Source organism: Sorex fumeus, unplaced genomic scaffold (assembly GCF_029834395.1).
Source record: "Sorex fumeus unplaced genomic scaffold, SorFum_2.1 ptg000044l, whole genome shotgun sequence".
NCBI lineage: Eukaryota > Metazoa > Chordata > Mammalia > Eulipotyphla > Soricidae > Sorex > Sorex fumeus.
This window is the reverse complement of record NW_026606101.1, coordinates 64,279,502-64,301,772: the sequence shown is the minus strand read 5'-3', so window position 1 is coordinate 64,301,772 and position 22,271 is coordinate 64,279,502. Positions and strand designations below refer to the sequence as shown.

Sequence of the window (22,271 nt, the reverse complement as noted above, 5' to 3'; positions counted from 1 at the left end):
AAGGAGAAGAGCGGGCCGTCAAATGAGCAAACTAAATTCTCTCTACAAAGGCATGCGGGCTCAAGTGATAAATCAAGAAATGGCAGAATCAGCGTGTTTTGTTTGTTTGGGAGAGGTATAGAAGAAGAAAACTAAAACTGCAGTAAAATCCTGTACCAGAGGCGCAGGATGGTTCATTACTGGTCATTCTAGTCATTCTAGGTCTTGGTATAACCTGATTTATACAACCTATGCTTGTATAGTATTGACTCTAAATAAGGGGGAAGGGGAGACGCTTACACTGATCACAGAGCAGGGGTTCCAGCTGACTAAGGCATGCCTGTGGTTGATTGCTCCAGCCTGGGTGTGAGTTCTGGCTCCCCAAATGCCAGATTGTCGCTGTCACATGGCAACCTGCTGGGCATTCAGCATCCGATGAGTTGAGTTTGCCTCCACCTTGGTGAGGACAGCCTCAGACTTGGTGAAGGGCCTCTGTAGCTGTGAAATCCCACAAGGCTCACCCTTCAGATCAGTGTCTCCACAGTCACGTGGCCCACACTGTTGCCATCCTTTAGAAACCAGGGTGAGCAGATGGGGCCCAGGCAGCCAGCCAGCCAAGGTGATCTGTGGTCCTTTCTTGAGCTCTGAGGGCCCCGTCCTTGTGTGAACAGAGGACCACTGATGCTTGTATCACTCGTGACCTGGAGACCTGGCTGGGATGGGGGTCCCCCTCTGTACCCTGACTCGGGTTCTCTTTCAGGGTCTTTTGTCTGTTTTGGCACCGAGAGCAGTAAAAGGACCCGGAGAGATCTTCCTGGCAGCTCCAGTTTCCCTGCTTCCTTTCTCTCTGTGCCCTCTTCATGATTGTTAGCATTGGAGGAAGAGCGGCTCCTAACAGCTTCCTGCCCACCCCACCCTGTCAGAATGCCTCCCATTCCTTTCTCCTCTGGCTTCCTTTCACAAGATGTGCCTAGAGATGTGTGTAGTTTTCACACACTCTCCAGTACATGCACGCATGCACATAGGCACACACACGCGCACGCACACACCTGACATGCTGTGCCTTTCAAGAGGTTACCATCAGCACACATGCAAACACCTATTTACATGAATTTTACCCTTCCAAATGGAACCCTCGAAGACAGATTTATTTCAAAAGCATTGCCAATATTCATCCTACTAAAAAAGAAAATAATTTGTGGAATTCACACCCCTGGAACGTTGTTTTGACTAACTTCATGGTTGTGAAGCTCTTCTGAAATCAACGTTATCAGAATTAATTTATGTATAAGACAGCTCACAGCTTTGACATGTTGGGTGAGTTTTGACAAGTGTCTGCATCTGTGTCAATGCAACCACAATAAAATATGAAGTATTTCCATCACTCGAGACAATCTGGTCCTAGGTAAGTAAAACTCTAGAGCTTTTTAGTGTGGATTTAGAAATATCCAGAAATGATTTTGAATTAATCAAGTCACGCAGTGTGGCAGTTAAGGTGGTGTTTGGGGTTCCTATTACTGGTGTGGGTAGTAGGTAGCAGGCGAGACTGAAGTGGTAGTAGGGGGGGGTGGTAAGTAGCTTCACAGCCCTCAGTGGCCCTCCCTTGTCTGTCCTAGGGACCTTTCGAGACCTGATGACATTAACATTAACTTTCCTGGTGAATGCAAATCATCTACTTTCGTTAAGCTAAATCCTTAAATAGATTGGTGGTCATCCAGCCCACAAACTTCTATTTATTTTTTTAAATTTTTTACTCTTTTTAAAAATTTTTTAAGGCATGTGATTCACAGTTGAATTTCAAGCAAATGAGTAGATTATGAAGATGCATCCCATATCATTTGATATGCTGTGCTTCATTTTAAATATTATTATTATTTATTATTATTATTATTATTATTATTTAGATTGAAAACTTTTAACTGATTCCAACTTTTATCTTTCTTGGCAACAAAATTTTTCCATTTTTAAATTGTATTTCTTTTTAGAGTATTACAAAGTCGGTCATTATTGAATTTCAGTCATACAGTATTCTAACACCCATCCCGCCACAAGTGTACATTTCCCAGCAGGTTCCGTCCCACCCCACACCCACCACCCCTTGTCTGCCTCTTTGACAGGTGCCGCCTCCTCCTCCTCCTCCTCCTCCTCCTCCTCCCCCTCCCCCTCCTCCTCCTCCTCCTCTTCCTCCTCCTCCTCCTACTCCTCCTCCTTCTCTCTTCCTCTCTCTCTCTCCCTTTCCTCCCTCTTTTTTTGGACATTGTGATTTGCAATATTGATATTGAAAGGTTATCAAGAATTTCCCTTGCCTACTTTTAACCCTCAGATCTTGTCCAATGTGATCATTCCCAGCTATTGTTGTCATAGCAGTCTCTTTTTTATCTTACCTATCCTCAACCCCACACACTTGTGGTTAGTTCCAACCATTAGCCAGTCAACCACTGACCAGTCCTCCTAACCCCTGTTTACCCTAGTCATGGATATTATTCTTCTATATATATTTTTTATAGGCTACAAATGAATGCAGTCATTCTATATCTGTCCTTTTTCTTTGACTCATTTCACTCAGCATGGTACTCTCTATGTCCATCCATTTACAGGAAAATTTCATGACTTCATTTTTTCTGACAGCTACATAGTTTCCATTCATCCCACAAAATTTTAGTTAATGCCTAAATACCCTAAACAACTGGCTTCAATCTACTTCTCCCACCTTGATAAACAAAAATGTAAAGGCGGGAAAGCCCCAGCGGAATTGTAGGAATTGTAGCCCATTTCTTCCCAACTCATAAGCTACATGCTGACCTAACATTTTTATGTCCATGTGCTTACCATTACTCCTTTTTAGGGTGTGCTGAAGATGGCGGTATATAAACTGTATTAGCAAGGGGTGGTGAGGTTAGTTACTAGTAATTCTCTGGTGGGTATTTATAGGGATGCAACCTCCCCAAAACATCATCGAGACTTTTCTCTACAAAGTCTACATTCTGGCAGGAAAGATGCCAGTAAGAGAGAAGTGAGGGGCACAATGGCATGGCAGGAAATAAGGTTGTAAAAAGGCGGGAAAGGAGAGTGAGGTGAACAAAATGCAGGGTGGGTGGCACTTCCAGGAGAGCAACCATTCCTAAAAACCATATGGTCTCTCTGACTTTTCTGCAGGCTGCTGCTTTCTAAGACAGCCATAGGTTCTTTAAAGTTTATTGTGCAGAGGGCTAATCTGCTTCATTTATTTCTTTATTTATTGCTTTTTGGGTCACACCCGGCGATACACACGGCTTACTCTTGGCTCTGCACTCAGGAATTACTCCTGGCAGTGCTCAGGGGACCTTATGGGATGTTGGGAAACCCAGGTTGGCCGCATGCAAGGCAAATGCCCTACCCACTGTACTATCACTCAAGCCCCTTCATTTATTTTTTAAAAAGTCCCTATGTGTTACGAGGAAGAGGGTGAGGATTCGTGGTGCAAAAGGTATGAAAAAAATCTGTGTTGTTAAACAAAGCAGGTCTGATGAATGTTAGTTATCTTGGTGACACTAACAGGCTAATATGAATTATAGATTTTCGCAAAGGAAGATTAGAGTATGCAAAGCTTAGCAGACATTTTTTATTCCTTTTTTTTTTGTTTGTTTTTGCTTTGTTTTTTGGGCCACACACAGGGGTGTTCAGGGCTTACTCCTGGCTCTTTTCTTAGGGGTCAGTTTTGGTGGGCTTGGTGGGAGATTGGAGGTACTGTAAATTAAACCTAGACCAGTCGTGTGCAAGGCATATACCCTACTTGCTATACTATCTCTCTGGCCCCTCACAGACTTTTTTTATCAGGGGATCCTTTCAACTTAGAACGAAGCATCATTTTAAAAAATATTTTAAATTTAAAGTGATAGCACAGCAGGTAGGACTTTGTTTTGCACGCAGCCAACCCAGGTTTGAGTCCTCTGTCTCTCTCGGAGGGCCCAGCAAGCTACCGAGAGTATCCATCCCACTCAGCAGAGCCTGGCAAGCTCCCTGTGGCGTATTCGATATGTCAAAAACAATAACAACAAGTCTCACAGTGGAGACGTTACTGGTGTTCACTCAAGCAAATCGATGAGCAATGGGAGGACAGTGCTATGGTGCTGCAATTTAATTTTTATAAAGTTGTTCACAATAACTTATTACATTCACTATTGCAACACCAAACCCACCATCATTACACCTTCACACCACCATTATTTGGAATTTTCCCAACCACCACCCAGGCCTGCCCCAATAGCCGGCCCTATTTTGCATAGCTTGTTATGAATAATTCACTAAAAAATGATCAAAAAAGTTTTCCTTAGAAGAAAGTGTGTGAAGGTTGTTGTATCTCACCTGGAGTCATTACATTTTATAAGAGATGACTAATATGTTGTTACAGGTTGAGCCTTGTGTCCTAATATTTTTTTAGTTGAGATTGGTTCTATTTATCCCATCCAGTGTGGTGTGCTGCTCCTGGTACATCCCGTGATGTAGAGTCTGAGATGTCACATGGCTGCAAATGTGGCTGCACGAAGAGTGAAGCATCTTAAGCAAATGATGTATAGCACACATGTGGTGGAAGATTCGGTTCCAGAGTTTCACACCCCAGGAAGGGGGAAGCAGCAGAAAGGATAAATGACTTGAGGAACAAGTAATTCAGGGGCATGGAGGAAGCTTGAATTTCATTCTCTGTTCTTCCAGTGAGGGCCACTTCCTGGGTCCCGTTGTCTGGTGGGAGCTTAGCGGCTGCCCGGGATCACACAGACCATCTCAGCTCCCACTCATTAGTGGGGAGCTGCTTCTCAGGGAGCCAAGACGGTGTCCAAGGTCGCGCCCATCCTTGCACAGTGAGGCCTGCGTTTCTCTTCCGCCAGCTGCCCAGACAGTGACCACAGACCACTCCCACTCCCCTCCCTCCAGCCCTCCACATGTGTAACATGCATCGCCCCGCAAGCAGTAGCACCTATTTCTTCTGCTTTGTGTCAAGTATGCCTTGCTTCATCTCATGCTGATTCTATTTTTTTTTCTTTTTGGGTCACACCCAGAGATGCTCAGGGATTACTCCTGGCTCTGCACTCAGGAATCACTCCTGGTGATGCTTCGGGGACCATATGGGATGCCAGGGGTTGAACCCAGGTTTAACTGCATACAAGGCAAACGCCCTACCCGCTGTGCTGTCACTGCAGCCCCTTGTGCTAACTCTGGGGTGAGCTCTTGGTTCATACATGCACTTGGGGTCATGGTCCCATGGCTCCATCGCCACAAGTTTGGAAGGTGAAGCTAGACGGCTGTTCCCCAGTGGCATTGGCCGCAAGTGTCCACTGAACTCTCCATCATCCCCTTCTGTTTTCCCTCACGGCAGGTTCTCCCCAGCAGCCACAGTGCTGCATCCTATCTGCGTGCCGAGGGGGTTGGGGGGAGGGGGGGAATAATCCACACCAGTGCTTCTGCAGCATACCCAGAAAGCTCCCAGGCTGTCTCTGCTCGGGGCGTTGCCACGCAGGAAGGGCCAGTTGGCCGTTGGTGGAGACTTCTGCCAGTATCTGGGAGGAGAGGGGAATTCCGAATTTACTGGAAAGAGTAAAGGCCAATCTCTCTCAGGAAAAGACCTGAGACAGCTTTTCTTTCCCAGCGTCTCCACCATCCTCCCAGGAGACTGCAGGGGAACTTGGAGATTAGTCACTCCTGTGCACTGATTGCTCACTCGGATAGAGGGACGCTGGTCTCTCCTGGGCTGTATTCTCAGAAACACAGGTGTTCCAGAACCAAATTCACCATCCTTTCATATACGAGGGCTCCTGAGTCCCCGTTTCCGTGCATGGTCTGGTCCTGGTCCTGTTCCCCCCACCACCCCCACCCCCCACAACCTGTCTTTCCCGCATGTGCCAGCACCTGCCACCTGCAAAACCAGTCAAGGGAACCAGGGACTTGGAGATGCCACCTTGACCACAAAGCGTCACTGATCTCTGCCCTGGCCAATAGGCCCCTGAGGGACTAGGTGAGATTATCCGGACAAAGAAGGGGAAGATGACTCTGTAAATGGATACGGGTGAAGATGTGGAGTGGTCCAGCCCTCAATGAGGTGTGGCAACCTGGCTGACAGCCCTCGTGCTGCCTACCTGAGCAACCCCATATGTGGTGCTTAATCCGTGACACTCTGTCTGCTCAGAAATCTGCCATCTCTCTCATGCCCATGGCTCTTTTCTGCTCCCTTCGCAGGGAAGGCTGGGCTGGGATTCCCTGGTGACTGCCTCCTGACCTGTCTGACAGACAGGTGACGCTGGCCGGCGTGTTCAGCTAGAATGCCAGTGCGTGGCGCCTCTGAGTAGGAAAGCTGGGAGTCAGGGAGTTTCTGTGTCTGTTTTCGGGATTGCCCCAGTGGCCACAGGCATCACTTCTGCTTCAAATCGCCCAGTAGGCCCTAGGGAATGCACAGAGAAGGGACCTGCTGATAAAGTTGTGCCATTGTCCTAGCCTCTGAGGCGAATGTGACCACCTCAGTCCATGTAACCATGCAGAGCAGGGACTGAGACCTGCAGCCCCTTGGATGCCACGCCAAGGACACTGGTTTGTACCAGTTTGAGGTGTGACCTGCTGACATCTGCCTTTGAGAAAGCTCTTCCTGGGGTGGTGGCTGGAAGAGCTGAGTGTTCCCAAGCGAGGCCTGTGAGAAGCTGATGCCGTGACCTAGGACAGGGTGAGGCGTAAGCTGAGGCGTGGTCGGGAGAAACCATAGGGCCGAGCAGAGGCATGAATGCTGGCTGGTGAGAAATAAGAGCTTCACGTGGTGTCTGGCTTGGGAAAATGAGGTGCTGGAGAGTGACAGGAAGCTGGAGGGTTGGCCAGGAAGTTGGTGATCCAATTCAGCAAGTGGTTAGTCAAAGAACCTGAGAGTACCCAAGTGGACATGTCCAAGGAAGGTGTGATGGACTTGCATGTAAATATCTGGGAAACATCTGGATGAGGGTCTGAGAAACGGGTACCATCAGCAGATGGGCAAATGGGTTTGGTCCTGAAGGCAGAAAGGGCGTCATGTCCAGAGAAGAGGACTTCAAATGAAGTTTGGGCCACTTGTTTGTAGGGGATGTTCAGAAGAGAAAGATCCTGCAAGATGATCCCAGATGAAAAATTGCCTCCTCCTGGGATCTGACCTGGGCAGGAGTTCCAGGGCTCAGGGAGCTTTGCTGTACAGGAAAAAGTCAGGCCCGGACAGGCACTCTCCTGCCTGCCCATCACTGTCCCCCACATTTCCCATAGCTCTTCCTTGCCTCTGATCTTCCACGCATTTCACAATGGCAATTCCTAAGAATTGGGGGTGTTTTATTTGGGGCTTCCCCTAATCTTCACACATCACTCTGTTTTCATACCTAAGTGTGATCTCTAACTAGTCACTGGGTCTCAAGTTGTACATGTGGGGCTTATTTCAGGGAATCGTTCTGTTCAAGAGGCCTAATTTGGGGTTATGCTTTTTTTTTTCTTTGAGTTACAGCCAGCAATGCTCAGAGGTTACTCCTGACTCTGCACTCAGGAATTACTCCTGACGGTGCTCAGGGGACTATATGGGATGCTGGGGATCAAACCCGGGTCCACCGGGTGCAAGGCAAATGCCCCCCAGCCCCACGGTTATGTTTTAAACATTCTCCACCCCTTCTCCCTGGGTGACTTTAAGTCAAAGTTAGGGACCGCCTCTTCGGGAATCAGAGAGACAGTGCAGCAGGTACGACTCTTGCCTTGTGCCTGGATGACCTAGGTTCAATCTCCAGCACCACAGGAGTGATCCCGAGATTACCACTGGGTGTGGCCCCAAAGCAACCAACTGAAAGAAACACCTCTTCACAGTCGGGAAACTAAAGAGCCAGGAGATGCAGGGAGCGACTCACTTGTTAGAAGCAGCAGAACTGAGCCACACCTAAGCCCAGAACCTTCTATGTGCAGGGGAGCTTTTTCTCTGGATTTCAGTTACCCCATTTGTAAAATTAGATTGTTTTCAAAATCACCATCATTTCCAAATGCTATGAATGCCATCAGTGAAAGGTGTCTACTGTAGGGTAGAGGAGGTGAGAACAGGCTTCTGTGGCCTGAGGTAGAGAGAGACCAGACTTTCAGACTGCTGGGGGGGGGGGGGGGAGCTTGTGGCACGTGATCCACCTATGCTACTTTTTTTTTTTGCATTTTGGGTCACACCTGGCGATGCACAGGGGTTACTCCTGGCTCTGCACTCAGGAGTTACTCCTGGCGGTGCTCAGGGGACCATATGGGACGCCGGGAGTCAAACCCGGGTCAGCCACGTGCAAGGCAAACGCCCTACCCGCTGTGCTATCTCTCCAGCCCCTCCACCTATGCTATTTTAAATTAAGATTCTTGTTGAAAGAAAGAATCCTGACTCTGGATAGGAAGCTGAGAGCAGCATCCTTGGAGGGTGGGACCCTGGGGCCATGATTCATGGGGTAGGGGCAAGTTTCCACTGCCTCCTGATGAGGGGGGGGGGGCTGGGGCAGGTGTCTGGGTTTGGGGGTGTGCAGCCTCCTCACTGGGTCTAAGACTGTGAGCCAGGATGGTGCCATCTTAGTAGCCACAGCGGATTTCAGAAAGGTCCTGTCCTGGCCTGGAGCAGGCCGAGGGTCAGCTCTGCTATACCAGAAACGGAAATGATGATTATGGCAGAGCCAGTGCCACCCTCATGAGCGCACAGCCCTTCCACAAAGGGAAGAGCTTAGCCAGGCTTTAAAACAGAGCAGCCCACCTTCCCGAGGGCAACGGTGCCATCTCCACAAAACTCCTCCCAGGGGACTCCAAAATGGGGGCACCCATCCTCAGAAACTGAGCTGGGGTCCACCAGTCCTGGCCTATGCTCTGCCCAGGGCCCCCTGAGTAGCACCCACGGCACAGCCCCCGGTGCTTGGACATGTGTGCAGACAGGGCCTCCCCTCAGGGAGTGGCCACAGAGGCCCCTAGCCAGAGGTGATGCCAGGCTGAGGAAACACTGGGTGACCCTTGAGGGTACTCGATGTGGCCTCAAAGGATGGGGGGGAGAGAAACACGGACCGTGAAGGAGTGAAGCAATAGGACCTGAGGACAGTGGGGGTGGCCTGGGCTGGTTTCAGAGTGTATTGGTCCTTTGGGGCCAGGAGGGCAGAACCACAGCCCATAGGCACCAGGATGCTGCCTCAGAATCAGGCTCCTTCCCTGTTGTTCCCTAATATTGAGCCTGTAAATAGGAAAGGCTGTCATTTCCCTCTCAAGGGACAGAGAACATCACTTACATACCTACACATTGCTTATGCTACTGCCATGGTAGGCATTCAACACATATTTATTAATGTAAGATGGAATGAGTTAAGTATCTGAATGAGTAAATATAAGAATTAAAAAAAGTCTCTTCACAGCAGCCGAAGGATGCAGCCAGTTTTATATCATGAAATACTTAGTTTAAACATAGGGAAAAATTCGAGAGACAGTGTGTTTATGATGTGAAGCTGCTTCCAAGAGAATTTATGGAATGGCCATGTCTAAGGATCTTCGAACGTTTGGTAATCATCATCATTCTTAGGTTTCTAAACTATGATGGTCTGGGAGGATGAAGACCCAATTTCCTATTCCTCGCCTTCTATGACAGAGTCTTCACCTGTGAGTTGCCTGTTCCAGAATATTCTTTGCAGAATTCCTGTCTTCAGGGCAGTGAGCAGAATTTGGTGCCTTGAAAGGGGTGCCTTTCAGCTGGAGTAGTGAAGGGATCACTAAACAAATGAGGGTTGGAGGAATCGGTCGGGATGGGAGATGTGTGCTGAACGTAGATAAAGGACCAGACATGACAACCTCTCAGTATCTGTATTGCAAACCATAACGCCCAAAAGTAGAGAGAGAGTATGGGGAATATTGTCTGTCAGGGAGGCAAGGGGAGGGTGGGAAAGGGAATACCGGGAATATTGGTGGTGGGGAATGTTTACTGGTGGAGGGATGGGTGTTTGATCATTGTGTGATTGATGGTAACTCAAACATGAAAGCTTGTAACTGTATCTCACGGTGATTCAAAAACATAAAATAAAACTGTGTAAACACACAAAGAAGGACGGACAAAGGGACGGCAGCAGCCTATCTCTCCTGCCGCCCGCGTTCGGAAGTCTCAGGCTGTTGTTTCCCCATTCCAGGAAGGTCCCCAGGCTCAACCTCAAGTTCCATGCTTGAGCAATAAAGTAAAATAAAATAAAGTGGTGCCTTTCCACCTGGGAAAGCTTGCTTGCGTCGGGTGCTTTATGACCTCATAGAACATGCACATGAGTCTGTCTCCCTAATACCTGGGGGAAATGCAAAGGGCCACTCCCAGCTGCTTCTCCACCCCCCACCCCCCCACCCCCCCCACCCCCAGTTTGGCTGTGCCACCGTGATGAGCGTGGTCAGGGATGATGGGAACAGCTGGGACGGACCGCAGTCGCCAGTGGGTGCGGTCGCCCCGCCTGCCCCACGTGCTAAGCCCGCTCTGCCTTTCGTGCAGGTCTTTGTGCTGTGCCACGGGCTGCTGCAGCTCTGCCAGCTGCTCTACAGCGCCTACTTCAAGAGCAGCCTCACCACCATCGAGAAGCGCTTCGGCCTCTCCAGCTCCGCCTCGGGCCTCATTTCCAGCCTGAACGAGGTAAGCAGGAGCCCTGGGAGCGGACCCCAGGGCGCAGCAAGGGGGCGCCGGGGGTGCAGCCCCAGACTTCCCCATACCCACGTACCCACGCTGAGCTCAGTGCACAGGTGGGCCCCCACCCGCCCACCCCGCCACTTCCAGGTGGCCCCGTCGGCTTCCTCCCCTCTGCTGGGACCCCAGACCCGGCAGCTCCCTGCTGCAGCCTGATTGCCAGAGCCAGAACAGCTCGTGGCCAGACCTTCCAGCCACGGGCTTTCACTCCGGCAGTGCCTTAGGCTTGCGAAGTGGGCCATGGAGGTCACACACTTGCCTCGCCAGCAGCTGACCCCAGTTTGAGGTGTGATTCCGGGCACTGCGTGTGGTGCCCGGAGCGAGCCCAGAGCACTGTGGGGTCTAACCCCCAAACAAACAAAAAGCGGGCTTCAAAGACTTACAGGAAAGCAGGGTGGGGCTGGGCTTGGGGGGCGTCCAGTGAGGCTGGCCAGCGGGCCAGGCCACCTGGAGGAAGAGGCAGGAGTCCACGTCGCGCCTGTCGTCAACAGCTGCACTGGGGAGATGGCGCTCAAGGCCTGGCTTCCAGCTTCTCTCTAGTCCCACCAGAGGCTCCGAGTGGGTGGGACCAGAACTAGATCTGGCCCCAACCTGGTGAAACTCAGGCCCAGGGGAAGTGGGAGACAGGCTCCGTCCACAGCTCCAAGGAGACCTAACACCCATTGAACTTTCAGCGTCCCTGACTCCCCCACCTACTCCCCAGCAGGAGAGGCCCTTTGAATGCTGCCTCCTCCTTGGGTGGGACACCCAGCAGTGCCCCTTCTGAGCCCCACTCACGCCAGGCCCGGCTGCAGGGCCAGGAGGAAGGGTCTCGGCATCATTGTGTCTCTCAGATGAGGAAAGCTCACCCCCACCCCTCCAGCCCAGCCCTGTTGGCCCCACATCACCTAAGCATTTCCTGTTCCACCTGGAGCCTTGGGGCACCCACGCCTGTCTGGTGCCTCCCTCAGAAACCTGGCGCCCCTTCACCATCCATCCCAGGGCCTTGTCCAGCGCCCTGCACTGCCCATGTGTAACTCTCCAAACACAGGGTAGAGTGTGTGTAGGTGCCCCTCTCTGCCAGCACCCCCACCTCCAACACACACACACACACACACACACACACATACACACACACACACAACTGCTTCTCTGCCCCACAGCATGTGTGGCCATAAACAGACATCCCCAGGGACTTCCTGAACTTTCTCCCCTGAACTCCGAGGCCCTGGTCTTTGACCTTCTGTGTGTATCTCTGTGTGTAATGTCTGTGCGTCTATCTGTCTGGCTGCTTCCTGATGATGCTCATGACTCGGTCCATCTTTCCAGGGGAGAGAGAGTAAGGACAGGAGGGTCGGGGGCTTCCCATTAGCTGTGAGTCTAACATTCACCTCGCTCCCCCTATCTCACACCACAAGGAAACTCTCTTTCAAACTTCCCCATTTCCCTCCAACCCAAGTCTAGAGACCGCTTTACACAACAACCCAAACTCATATCCCCCTACCCTCGTACCCCTCATCCCCTCGCTAAGCCCCCGGGCAGCTCCCACCCTCTCGGGGGAATCAGACCCAGACCCCTCTCCCCTGGTGTGCTTGTCCTTGTCTTGAGTGCGTCCCTCACATAAGTATCCTGGGGACATTTCAGGCCTCTCCCCATTGCCACTGCACCAGACCCCAAGAGCCGAGGGCTAGGTAGGTGTCCCTCCTTCTGGCGCCCGGACCTGGCACCTCTTACCCACAATGCACCATTCTAGGACTTGAGAAACGCTGCAAGCAAATGTCTCCTCTCAGGAGGACACAGGACGCTCATATCTCTGATGTGTCCCCACAGTTAAAGCCCGAGCCCCTGCTAGGCCTCAATGATGACCCACCGTCCTTTCCCACACCCCCGCCCCCAGCCCTCCGCAGGCCAGTGTGGGGTCCTTTTCAGCAGGTTCTAGCTCAGAGAGGAATGCAGAGCCTCTCCTCAAGCCTGGATCAGATGGGCCCTGCCTACCGCCCCCTTCAAACGGGACAAACACCAATCACTCCATACTCCCTGGGAATCAGGGAATGAACAGAGAGCCTCTAATCCACCTGCCTCCGACACTGGTCCTGTGCCCCCGAGGGTGGTGTCCCCTACCCAGGGAGAGAGAGACTGGCTTAGATCAGTCTTTCTCCTGGGGCTGGAGCCGTAGCACAGTAGGTAGGGCATTTGCCTTGCAGGTGGCCGACACGGGTTCGATTCCCAGCATCCCATATGGTTCCCTGAGCACTGCCAGAAGTAATTCCTGAGTGCAGAGCCGGGAGTCACCCCTCTGCATTGCCAAGTGTGACCCAAAAGGGAAAAAAAAATGAAGTTCCTGTTTGCCTCCACAAACCTAGATGAGCTTTTTGAATTTGTTTCTTTTGGAGCCAGAGCTGGTGGTGCTCAGGGCTTACTCCTGACTCAGTGCTCAGGGATCACTCCTGGCAGTGCTGAAAGAATGATATGGGATTCCAGAGATCAAACCCTAGGTCAGTGGCGTGTCCAAGACAAGCAGTCTATCTGCTGTACGACCTCACCACCCCCTTACATGAGCTTTTCAACCCTCTGGGTTGAGGCCAGGCCTTTGGGAATGGTTTGAGTTAAAGAAAATTCATCTCTCTGCCTTAATGATCTTGTCTGTGAGTGTCTGAGTGTGTTTGTGTCTGTCTGTATCAGTGTATCTCTGTGACTGTGTGTGTGACTGTGAGTCTACCTGTATGTCTCTGTGTGTCTGTGTAATTGGGAATCTTTGTTTCTGTGTGTCTGTGTAATTGCATGTCTGTGTTTCTGTGTTTATCTGTGTCTGTGTGTCTGTGTGTCTGTGTGTCTGTGTGTCAGTGTGAGTGCTTCTGTACAGGAACATTCCCATCTCTGTCTGTCTGTCTGCCTGAGGAGGGGTGGAGAGCTGAGTGCATGAAGCTGAGACAGGAATCAACTAAAGAATTCAGCTGTCCTCACTGGACTCTGATGCAGGCATCTGAAAACAGACCACACTGTGAAGTAGGGGTCATCCCTCAACACAGGGAGCAAGACTGGGAACTTCCCTGTGGAGACGGAGTCATCGGTTGTTGTGTGGCAGGCAGGCAGGAGCCAGCGTGGCTGCCTGAACAGCTCTGAGGCCAAGTAGTTTTAGCACAGCCGCTGGCAGAGACAATTGGGAGACCTTGAAGTCTGGGACAGAGACAGGCTGGAAGTTCATGCCATTGAGTCAGGCTTGGGAATTTGGGGGAAGAAGAGTACTCCAGTAGGAGGCAAAGATGACAGCTCCTCGAGTACAAGATTGAAAGCACTGCAGATCGTGGGAAGGAGGCATCCCCACACCCAGGGGAGGGGAAGAGAGAGATTTGGGTGTGAGGGAAACAGGTAGATGTTAGGTATGGGGGGGGCGCAAGGGGAGACGGGTGCTAGAGAAAGAGAGAGAAAGAGAAAGAGAGGGAGGGAGGGAGACAGAGGTTGTGTGGGGGCAGATAGGTTGGAGTGTGAGGAGAGACGGTTGTATATGTGGAGGGGAGACAGGTGTGTGGTGTGAGGGAGACAGGTGAATATGAAGGGAGACAGATGTGTGTTTGTATGTGTGTGTGTGAGAGAGAGAGGAAAGGGGATGTGAAGGGAGATGAGTGTGTGTGAGGGGAGGCTGGTGGGGGTGTGAGGCGAGATGGGTGTATGTATGTGAGGGGAGACGAGCGTGTATGAGGGGGAAACGTGTTTGTGAGAAAGAGGGTGAGAGAGAGAGAGAGGTGGGTGTGATGGGAGAGAGGTGTTTTGGGTGTGTGAGGGAAGAGAGGTGGGTATAAGAGGGGAGACAGGTATGTGTGTGAGGGGAGACAGGTTTTGAGTATGTGAGGGGAGATACTGTGTGTGCGTGAGGGGGAGCAGGCTAGAGGTGAATGACCTGTCGTAGGAACTGCATCTCCACTGACAGAGGATATGGGATACTTGGCTTCTCTTGACCGCTGCCAACAGTCAGACCTGAGCGAGCATTCCCCCTCTGAAATTCCCCCACTCCCTTAATATCACCACCGGTTTGCCCTGGTTCCTTTTTGATTTGCAGTACTGACAGGTAGGAGTGAGTTACAGCCGGGTTTTGACAGCCTTCAGGTGGGGTGCTGTAGCTCCACTGAGCATTTTAGGCATCTTTTGAGCTTGAGTTGAGCTTGGATTACCGTGGCCCACTCCTCTCAGCTGACTGGCTCCCAGACCCTGATCTGAGCCGCCTCATCCATAGAAGCTGTGGAGGATCAGTTTCTCTCAGGCAAACAAGCTCAGGCCCTGCAGTGTGCTGGAGAGGCTTCTGCAAGAGGTGGGGCTCCCGGCAGCCCTGGTAGTTTCTCCTTGAGTTCCTTGGGGACCTCCCTCCCTGCCCCTAGACCTTTGATGTCTGCCAATTCTCATAGCTGATTCGCTGAGACATTTACACTCTTTTTAGGAACAGTGATGGGGAAACTAGAAGGAAATTCGTCACATCGAAGAAGCATGGAGGATAGATTTAGTTTCGAAGTTCAGGTCTCGAATGTCCTAGAACCTTATTTGACTGGAGCCGCTCTCTAGACCAGGCTCTCTCTTCACACACCTCACCTCCCAAGGACCGCATCCCCATTTGAAACCCACATTTGCTCATTCATCTAGTCACTTTGGCTTCCCAGTCAGCGGGAGACTGGGATGGACAGGATGGGGTCCTGGGTGGTGACACCCAGCCACTTGGGGGAGCAAACAAGCCGGGGTCGAGGGGCAGCCCTTTCTTGGGTGGAGGCTTAATCAGACCATGCGGCTCTCCGCCACCATCCCTGCCCCCCTCCCACCATCTTCAGCGCCCCTCCCTGGCGTGACAGAGCTCAGGAAACATTTCCAGGGAATGGAAGTCACCCAGATTTGCAGCCAGAAAGGGCCTTAGGGGTGCAGGGATTCTACGGGTGGAAGCAGGCGTCCAAGAGGCCAGCCTAATTGGGTCGTTACAGGCAGGCAGATTTCTGCCTGTCGCCCCCCAACATAAACGGAGCAAGTTACTGGGATTTTTTTTTTTTTGGTAACAGTGCCAGGGGTCAAACTAGGTATCGAGGTGCAAGGCATGCTTTATACCATTCCAGCTACACCCCTAGACCCAAATTCCTGGGTATTCTGAGCCCCAACTTTGTTGTGGGTAGACAGAGGTTCACATGATGGACTGAGACAGTGCCAGCCTTGGAGAGGAGGTTTTGACTACTGGGCCACAGTCCTCGGGGAGCACTGTGGTCAGGGAGAACTTCCTGTTCCTCAGAGCTAGCTGGGATTGGAGGCTGCCTTGGATTGTTCCCCAGAGGTCTTGGGCCTCAGAGCAGAGAGGTTGAGGTTGGAAGCTTCTCTTTTTCTTCAGCTCCTCCCTCAGGCTGGTCCAGGGAGGTGAGAAATGGCTGCCTCTGGTCTCTGCCTGTCCTGGTCAATGTAACGACCCCATTAGGCTGGCCTCTTGGACACCTGCTTCCACCTGTCCAGTGGAGGATGAGAATCCCCGTACCCCTAAGGCCCTTTCTGGCTGCAAATCTGGGTGTAAACCACGATCGCTCTCACGCTCCCCTCTGTTCCTTCACAGATCAGCAATGCCACCCTCATCATCTTCGTCAGCTACTTCGGCAGCCGGGTGCACCGCCCAAGGCTGATTGGCATTGGGGGTCTCCTGCTAGCCCTGGGTGCCTTCATCCTCACCCTCCCGCACTTCCTCTCGGAGCCCTACCAGTACAGCTTGGTCAGCGCCGGTGAGTGGTCTTGGGGAGAGTGAGACATGGGTGGCATCTCAGGATGCTGGTGGGGATACCCCAGGACTATGGGCACCCCTCTGGACTCCACTGCCCACGACTGACACAAAGTCTCCTTGGCGTTTATCTTGCTTCTCCTCAGACTCTCGCAGAAAACCAGAACCCACAGAATTGTTTAGAGCGTGGAACATTCCCCCATTGCTGGCTGGCTGGAGAGGGTGGTACCTCTCTCTCCTCCCCGCTAATGCCCAGAATTCCTGTGCCAGGGCTCGAACCTGGGTTGGCTCCTTGCAGGGCACATGTACTGTTTCATGGTCCCCATAGAGCTCTTTTGTGAAAAGAAATAAATGAACAATTGCTTCGCTTGACTCTATACTCCCTCCCCGAGGAAGCCTCTATCTTAATGTTGGCACACTGAGGTTCATTGCTCAGCGGTGTAATTGTTCTCTTCCTAGTATTGTGTCTGATTTCTGCAGACCTACTTTCTAATTCCTACTGATGTGCTAGTTATTGTACTTTATTTGTTTTTTTTTTCTTTTTGGGTCACATCTGGCGATGCACAGGGGTTACTCCTAGCTCTGCACTCAGGAGTTACTCCTGGCGGTGCTCAGGGGACCATATGGGATGCCGGGAATCGAACCCGGGTCAGCTGCGTGCAAGGCAAACGCCCTACCCGCTGTGCTATCTCTCCAGCCCCAAGTTATTGTACTTTAAAGTAGGTTAAAAAAAATCATTAGAGGAACCAGAGAGATAGTACAGTGGGTGGTATGTTTGCCTGGCATGCAGTAGACATGGGTTCAATCCCTGGCAGCACATATATGGTTCCCCCGGTTGCCCCCTCCTCCAGGAGTGATCTGTGAGCACTGTCAGGTGTGGCCCCCAAACAAACAAATGGTCATTAGAGGAGCTAGAGCAATTGAACAGAGAGTAAGGGGCTTGCCTTGCACATAGCCCATCTGGTTAAATCCCCAACACCCTATATGGTCCCCTGAGCTCTGCCAGGAGTAATCCCTGAGCTCAGAGGGATCAAAAACAAAAGTCATTAGAGAACAAAGTTAACTTTTTTGGGGGGCGATATTCAGTTCTATCTATATATTTGAACATATTTATAGATTTATGTTAGCACCACAGTCAAGATACAAATCCATGCTATCACCCCAAGATTCCGTTATGCTGTTCCTTTATTTTTATTTTGTTTGTGTGTGTTTTTGGCCACACCCGATGGTGCTCAGGGCTTATTCTTGGCTCTGTACTCAGGGATCACTCCTGGCAGGGGTTGGAGGACCATGTGGCATGCCAAGAATTAAATAGAGGTTGTCCACAAGCAAGGCAAACATTTTATGTAGTGACCTATCATTCCCGCCCCTTGTGCTGTTCTTACATAGCCAAACCTTCGGCTACACGCCTCTGCAGCCCTTGTTTTCTTGCTCATCGGGATTCTTGAGGTTTTGAGACATCATCTCAATAGAAACACAATAGGTAACAGTTGAGACGATTCCTTCAGGCGACATGTCTTTCAGTTCACCCAGGTTGTTGTATATCTCAGAAGCTCCTTGCTTTTGCTTGTTGGGTTATATTCCTTTGTAGGCATTTGCCTTCGTTTATTCATTTGCCTTTTGAAAGACATTTCCATTGTTCCAGTTTGGGTGATTAGAGAGCTATAAATATGTGGGCAGAATTTTGTGTAAATATGCTTTTGATGTAGAACATATTTTTCATGCGCTCATTTCTCGATATAGACTCTTTTCTGAAGTGTCTGCTCAAGCCTTCTGCCCATTTCTCAGTTGGGTTTTTTTGTTTACTTACTTACTTGATAGTCCTTGCAAATTCTGGGTGGGACTGTTAGGTCACCACTCACTGCCCGTCAAAGGACTTAGAGCAGCAAAAGAGTAAAGAGCAGTAGAGACTCATCATTGTGTGTTGGCAAGCTTAAGAGACTTGGCACCCCACAGTGCTGTAACCCCCCTTCGTTTTATATACTGTAAGGGCTATGGAAGCAGGATGAATTTCCCAGTCCTATCCTTATCGAAGGCAAAGCAGACGTACAGAAGCAAAATAGATAGATAGTTTCATCTGGCTTTCCCACCTTCTAATCTTCCAAGTAACTAGTCACGGGGTCAGGGACAGACCTCAGGGCGGTCATGGAGTCCTCACTGGGCAGAATTCATCACTCACATCGACACACATACATGCATGTCTTGGGAAAGAGGTCGCCCTCTTCTTATCAGGTGAGGAGCCACCTGGTGATCTGCTTACTCCAAGGTCTGCTCAAGTCTGCTCTTGGGAGGAAAAAATATTTTCTCCTCTAAAGAAAAGATGTCATGCTCACTATGTTCTTTCAGATATGAGTTCTTCATTGTATACAAATTTGTAATTGTTTTCTTCCAGTCTTTAACTCAATGTTACATTTTTCAGTGGTGTCATTTGTGAAGTCAAATTGTAAGATTTTCATGAAGTTCAACTTATCTTTTTATTCCCTTTTATTACTTTCATGTTTGTTGCCATGTTTCATGTTTTTTTCATGTTTAAGAACTCTGCCTGACTCTACACTCAGAGATCTTTCCTGGAGAGACTCAGGGTGCCAGGTTGGTTGCATGCAAGGAAAGTACCTTCCCCACTGTACTCTCTTCGGCCCCCCAATTGTAAATTTTTATGACTATATATCATCATTTTTTGGACATTTTTTAAACATATATTGAATCGTTCAACATATCTGTCCTATTTTATGGTTTATTGGAACCTCCACATGATTTATATATGTTCCCTTTGGTCACTTCGATTATTCAGATAGTTCTCCTTGGGATTGTTCTGTTTGCTAAAGTTTTGAGAAAGCTAATCATCCCCGTGTGTGGTATCTGCTTTCTCTTGCTCTTGATGACAGTGCATTCTATCCATTGTGTTTGCCTGTCGATAAACCATATTTGTTTGCAGTGTATTTTTTTCCCCTGTGACAATTTTGTGTGGTCTGGGCTGAGTAATAATCCGACTCAAAGTGGGGTTTGCGTTTGCACTTAGCACCCTGGGGAGCATCACTACTCTGGAATGAATTTGATGATAATTTATTGGACTGGAATAAGTGTGCACTTGTTTGGAGGGACCTAGGGAGCGGCAGTGACTGTGACGGACGACAGTGAATGTCTCAGCCCATGTGTGCGCATTCTTAGTTCACTGTATTGTACTTGAAGGTGTCTGAGACTCCTGGCACCCAGAGAAAATTGGTTCCTATTTGCGTGTATACCTGGTTCTTTTTTTTTGAAGTCTTATGTACAGATTTATAGAGAGATGAGTCACTTAGAATGCTCGAAGGGGCTTTGCTCCAGGACGTGAGACATATGTATAGGGGAAAATAGGTTGTTGGGGAAAATGCAGCAGAAATCACCGTAGCTAAAGAAGAAACATCTGCTGGTTTCTCGTGGGGACCTTCTCTTCTCCCCACCTCCCTGCCAGTTACCGACTTGCTACTTCTCATAGATGCATGGCAGTTTGGGGTCTATTGCAGCCACCTCAAAGCCAAGTCCTGCTTTAAGTGGGCACAGGATAAAGACAGAATCTCGTCCAGATCTGTGGCCTGGCCTGGAGGTACGTATGGGCCAGCTCTGCGGGAGGCTTGGCAGCGACTGACTGCCCTCTCAGCGAGCCAGAGCCAGGGCCAGGGCCAGCAGCCACACTCCCATTGCTCGGGACACTTCTCCCTGCCCTCGCATGTGAGCATGAAGATGGGGCTAAGAAAGCCAGCAAAGGGAGCCTGGGGCAGTGGGCGCAGGCCCAGGGAAGGGCATCCTTCCAGGGGCCGCACACGGTGGCCTCCTTAGCCTGCTGGCTGGGCTTCCCGAGGCCCGAGCCACATCTCGATGGCATTTGCTCCCCACAAAGCAGCCGCCACGGAGTGACTGGAGGCAGGCGGGCTCTGAAAGTAATCCCGCCCGTTCCTGATTAGGGACGGCCCTTCCGCTGGGACTCAGCACCGCCAGGACTCTGCTGGAGGGGAGCACTCTGGTCTCCTGATCTTGGCCTCAGAGTCTTCACTAAGTCACTGCCATCGGACTGCAGGGGACCCAGCGAGGGGTCCTGGTGTTACCCACAGGCCTGCAGGGAGGGTTGCTGGCCCGGAGAGTGAATTTTCATGGTTGCTTATTTTCTTTTGTGGGTTCTAACAGTCCCTCTCTCTCAGTCTGGCCGGGGCAGAGCAGCAGCTGGACATGCTCAGGACTCAGTGACCTCTGGGGCATGTACCCCGTGCCAGTGGGTGACTTGAGGAGGACTTTGGCCTAGGAACCACTTCCATGGACTCTAGCTCATTCTGTACTGTGGAGGCAAGGGTTGTATGGGCATGTGATTATGGGCAACTAAAATTATTCAGAATTATAAAACTATTCCCTCTTCTTGGGAAAAGTTTGAAGCACAAACATTTTCGTCAAATGCAGGACAATGAGTTGTGAATTACACGGGTGCGTTAGGAACAAATGCACTTCATTAAATATTCTGTCCTGAACGACATTGTGTATCTGGGGAGGGAGGTTCGCATATTTTTTTGTTTGTTTGTTTTCTGGCTCTCCCCAGAGGTACTGGAGGCTACTCCTGGCTCAGTGCTCAGGGATTACGCTTAGAGGTGCTCATGGTACCGTGGAGTGCCAGGGATCATCGAGCCCAGGGCCCCTGCATGTGAAACATATACTCCAGCTTTTGCACCATCTCCCGAGCCCGTGACAGTGAATCTCAACTGGAGTCAGGAGGTGCTTGGTTTCCCCCCACCCTGGACTTGGGACAGTGTGAACCTTGGGCCGCTCCTCTGCGGTGCTGTGTGTGCACCAGACTAACCCAATCAAATCTGTAAGAGGAGGATGCACTTTCAGAATGTGGCCAGTGGCCCAAGCCAGTGACATGCTTAGATGATGGTTCCAATTCTGGGAACAACAGCTGTATGATGCTGAGTAAACTCGTTCCAGGCTACTGAGGGTCCAGTTTCCTGGGGAAACTGTCACGGCAGCTGGGCAGGGCAGCCCAAACCTCTGAAGGGCTGCAGGCTCACTTGGCCCAGAACAGGCACTCTCAGCAGAGCTGATGGGATTTCATGAGGGACAAACATAGGCTTTGTCTGCTCAGCCCTCAGGTTCCCAGCTGGACCAGCCTGGCAGGATAAATAGAGCTTGAACTTCACAGTTCAAAGTCTGAGCATCTGGGAGATAGCCCAAAGGGCTAGATGGCATGCTTTGATGCAGAATCCCCAGGTTGGATCCCTGGCACTGCATGATTCCCCCAGTAGTGACTCCAGGACACCAAGTCGGTGGTAGTATCCTAGCACGGTTGAGGGGGTCCTAAACAAACACATAGAACTTCAGATCTTAACCCAACCATTTACTTGCCAAGTTCCCTTAGACAAAGTGGGACTTTACCTTGCTGACCCTTGGTTTCCTTATCTGTACAATGGGAGCAAGGAAAATGGAACTGAAACAGTGGCGAGAAAGTGCCTGGAACATGTTAGCGGTGGCTTTCCTTTTGTCTGCCCTTGCCACGGGTTCTGAAATCTGCTTCTCGTTTGCGATGCCCCCCACAGACTATTATCATGTGCTGATTACTGATTTTTTTTCTCTTTGAGCAAAGTCACTCCAGAAAGGATCCTGGGAAACGAAGCGTAACTATGCGTTTTAGGGGGAAATACAAATTAAAGAGCGGCCGGACATTGTGGACATCACACAGACCTTTAACAACTAATTGCTAATTCTAAAAAGGCCATGCAGACCTTTATGAATGTTTAGATTTTCTAAATGTCAATGGAGTCCGGAAATGTGCCCTGGCGCCTTTCGAGAAAGACGAGCCACCCAGCCACAGCCTGGGAGCCCACGTCGGGAAGGCGCGGGAGGCGTGCAGGGCTGGGAAGCGGGCCAGCAAGAGACGGGCCCCTGGGA

At 50.5% G+C, this 22,271-nt stretch overlaps 1 protein-coding gene across 3 annotated transcripts in view; it reads left to right on the top strand.

Annotated features, from left to right (window-relative positions):
- Positions 1-22,271, top strand: part of SLCO2A1 (solute carrier organic anion transporter family member 2A1) — a 69,523-nt gene that overhangs the window by 26,036 nt on the left and 21,216 nt on the right. For 2 of the 3 annotated variants that reach the window (XM_056122069.1, XM_056122068.1), the window contains exons 2-3: positions 10,463-10,600; positions 16,203-16,365. In XM_056122069.1, the coding sequence (XP_055978044.1) occupies positions 10,463-10,600; positions 16,203-16,365 (301 nt within the window). Of the gene's footprint in view, positions 1-9,564; positions 9,598-10,462; positions 10,601-16,202; positions 16,366-22,271 lie in introns of those variants that run through there. The other variant, XM_056122070.1, reaches the window with a different exon arrangement.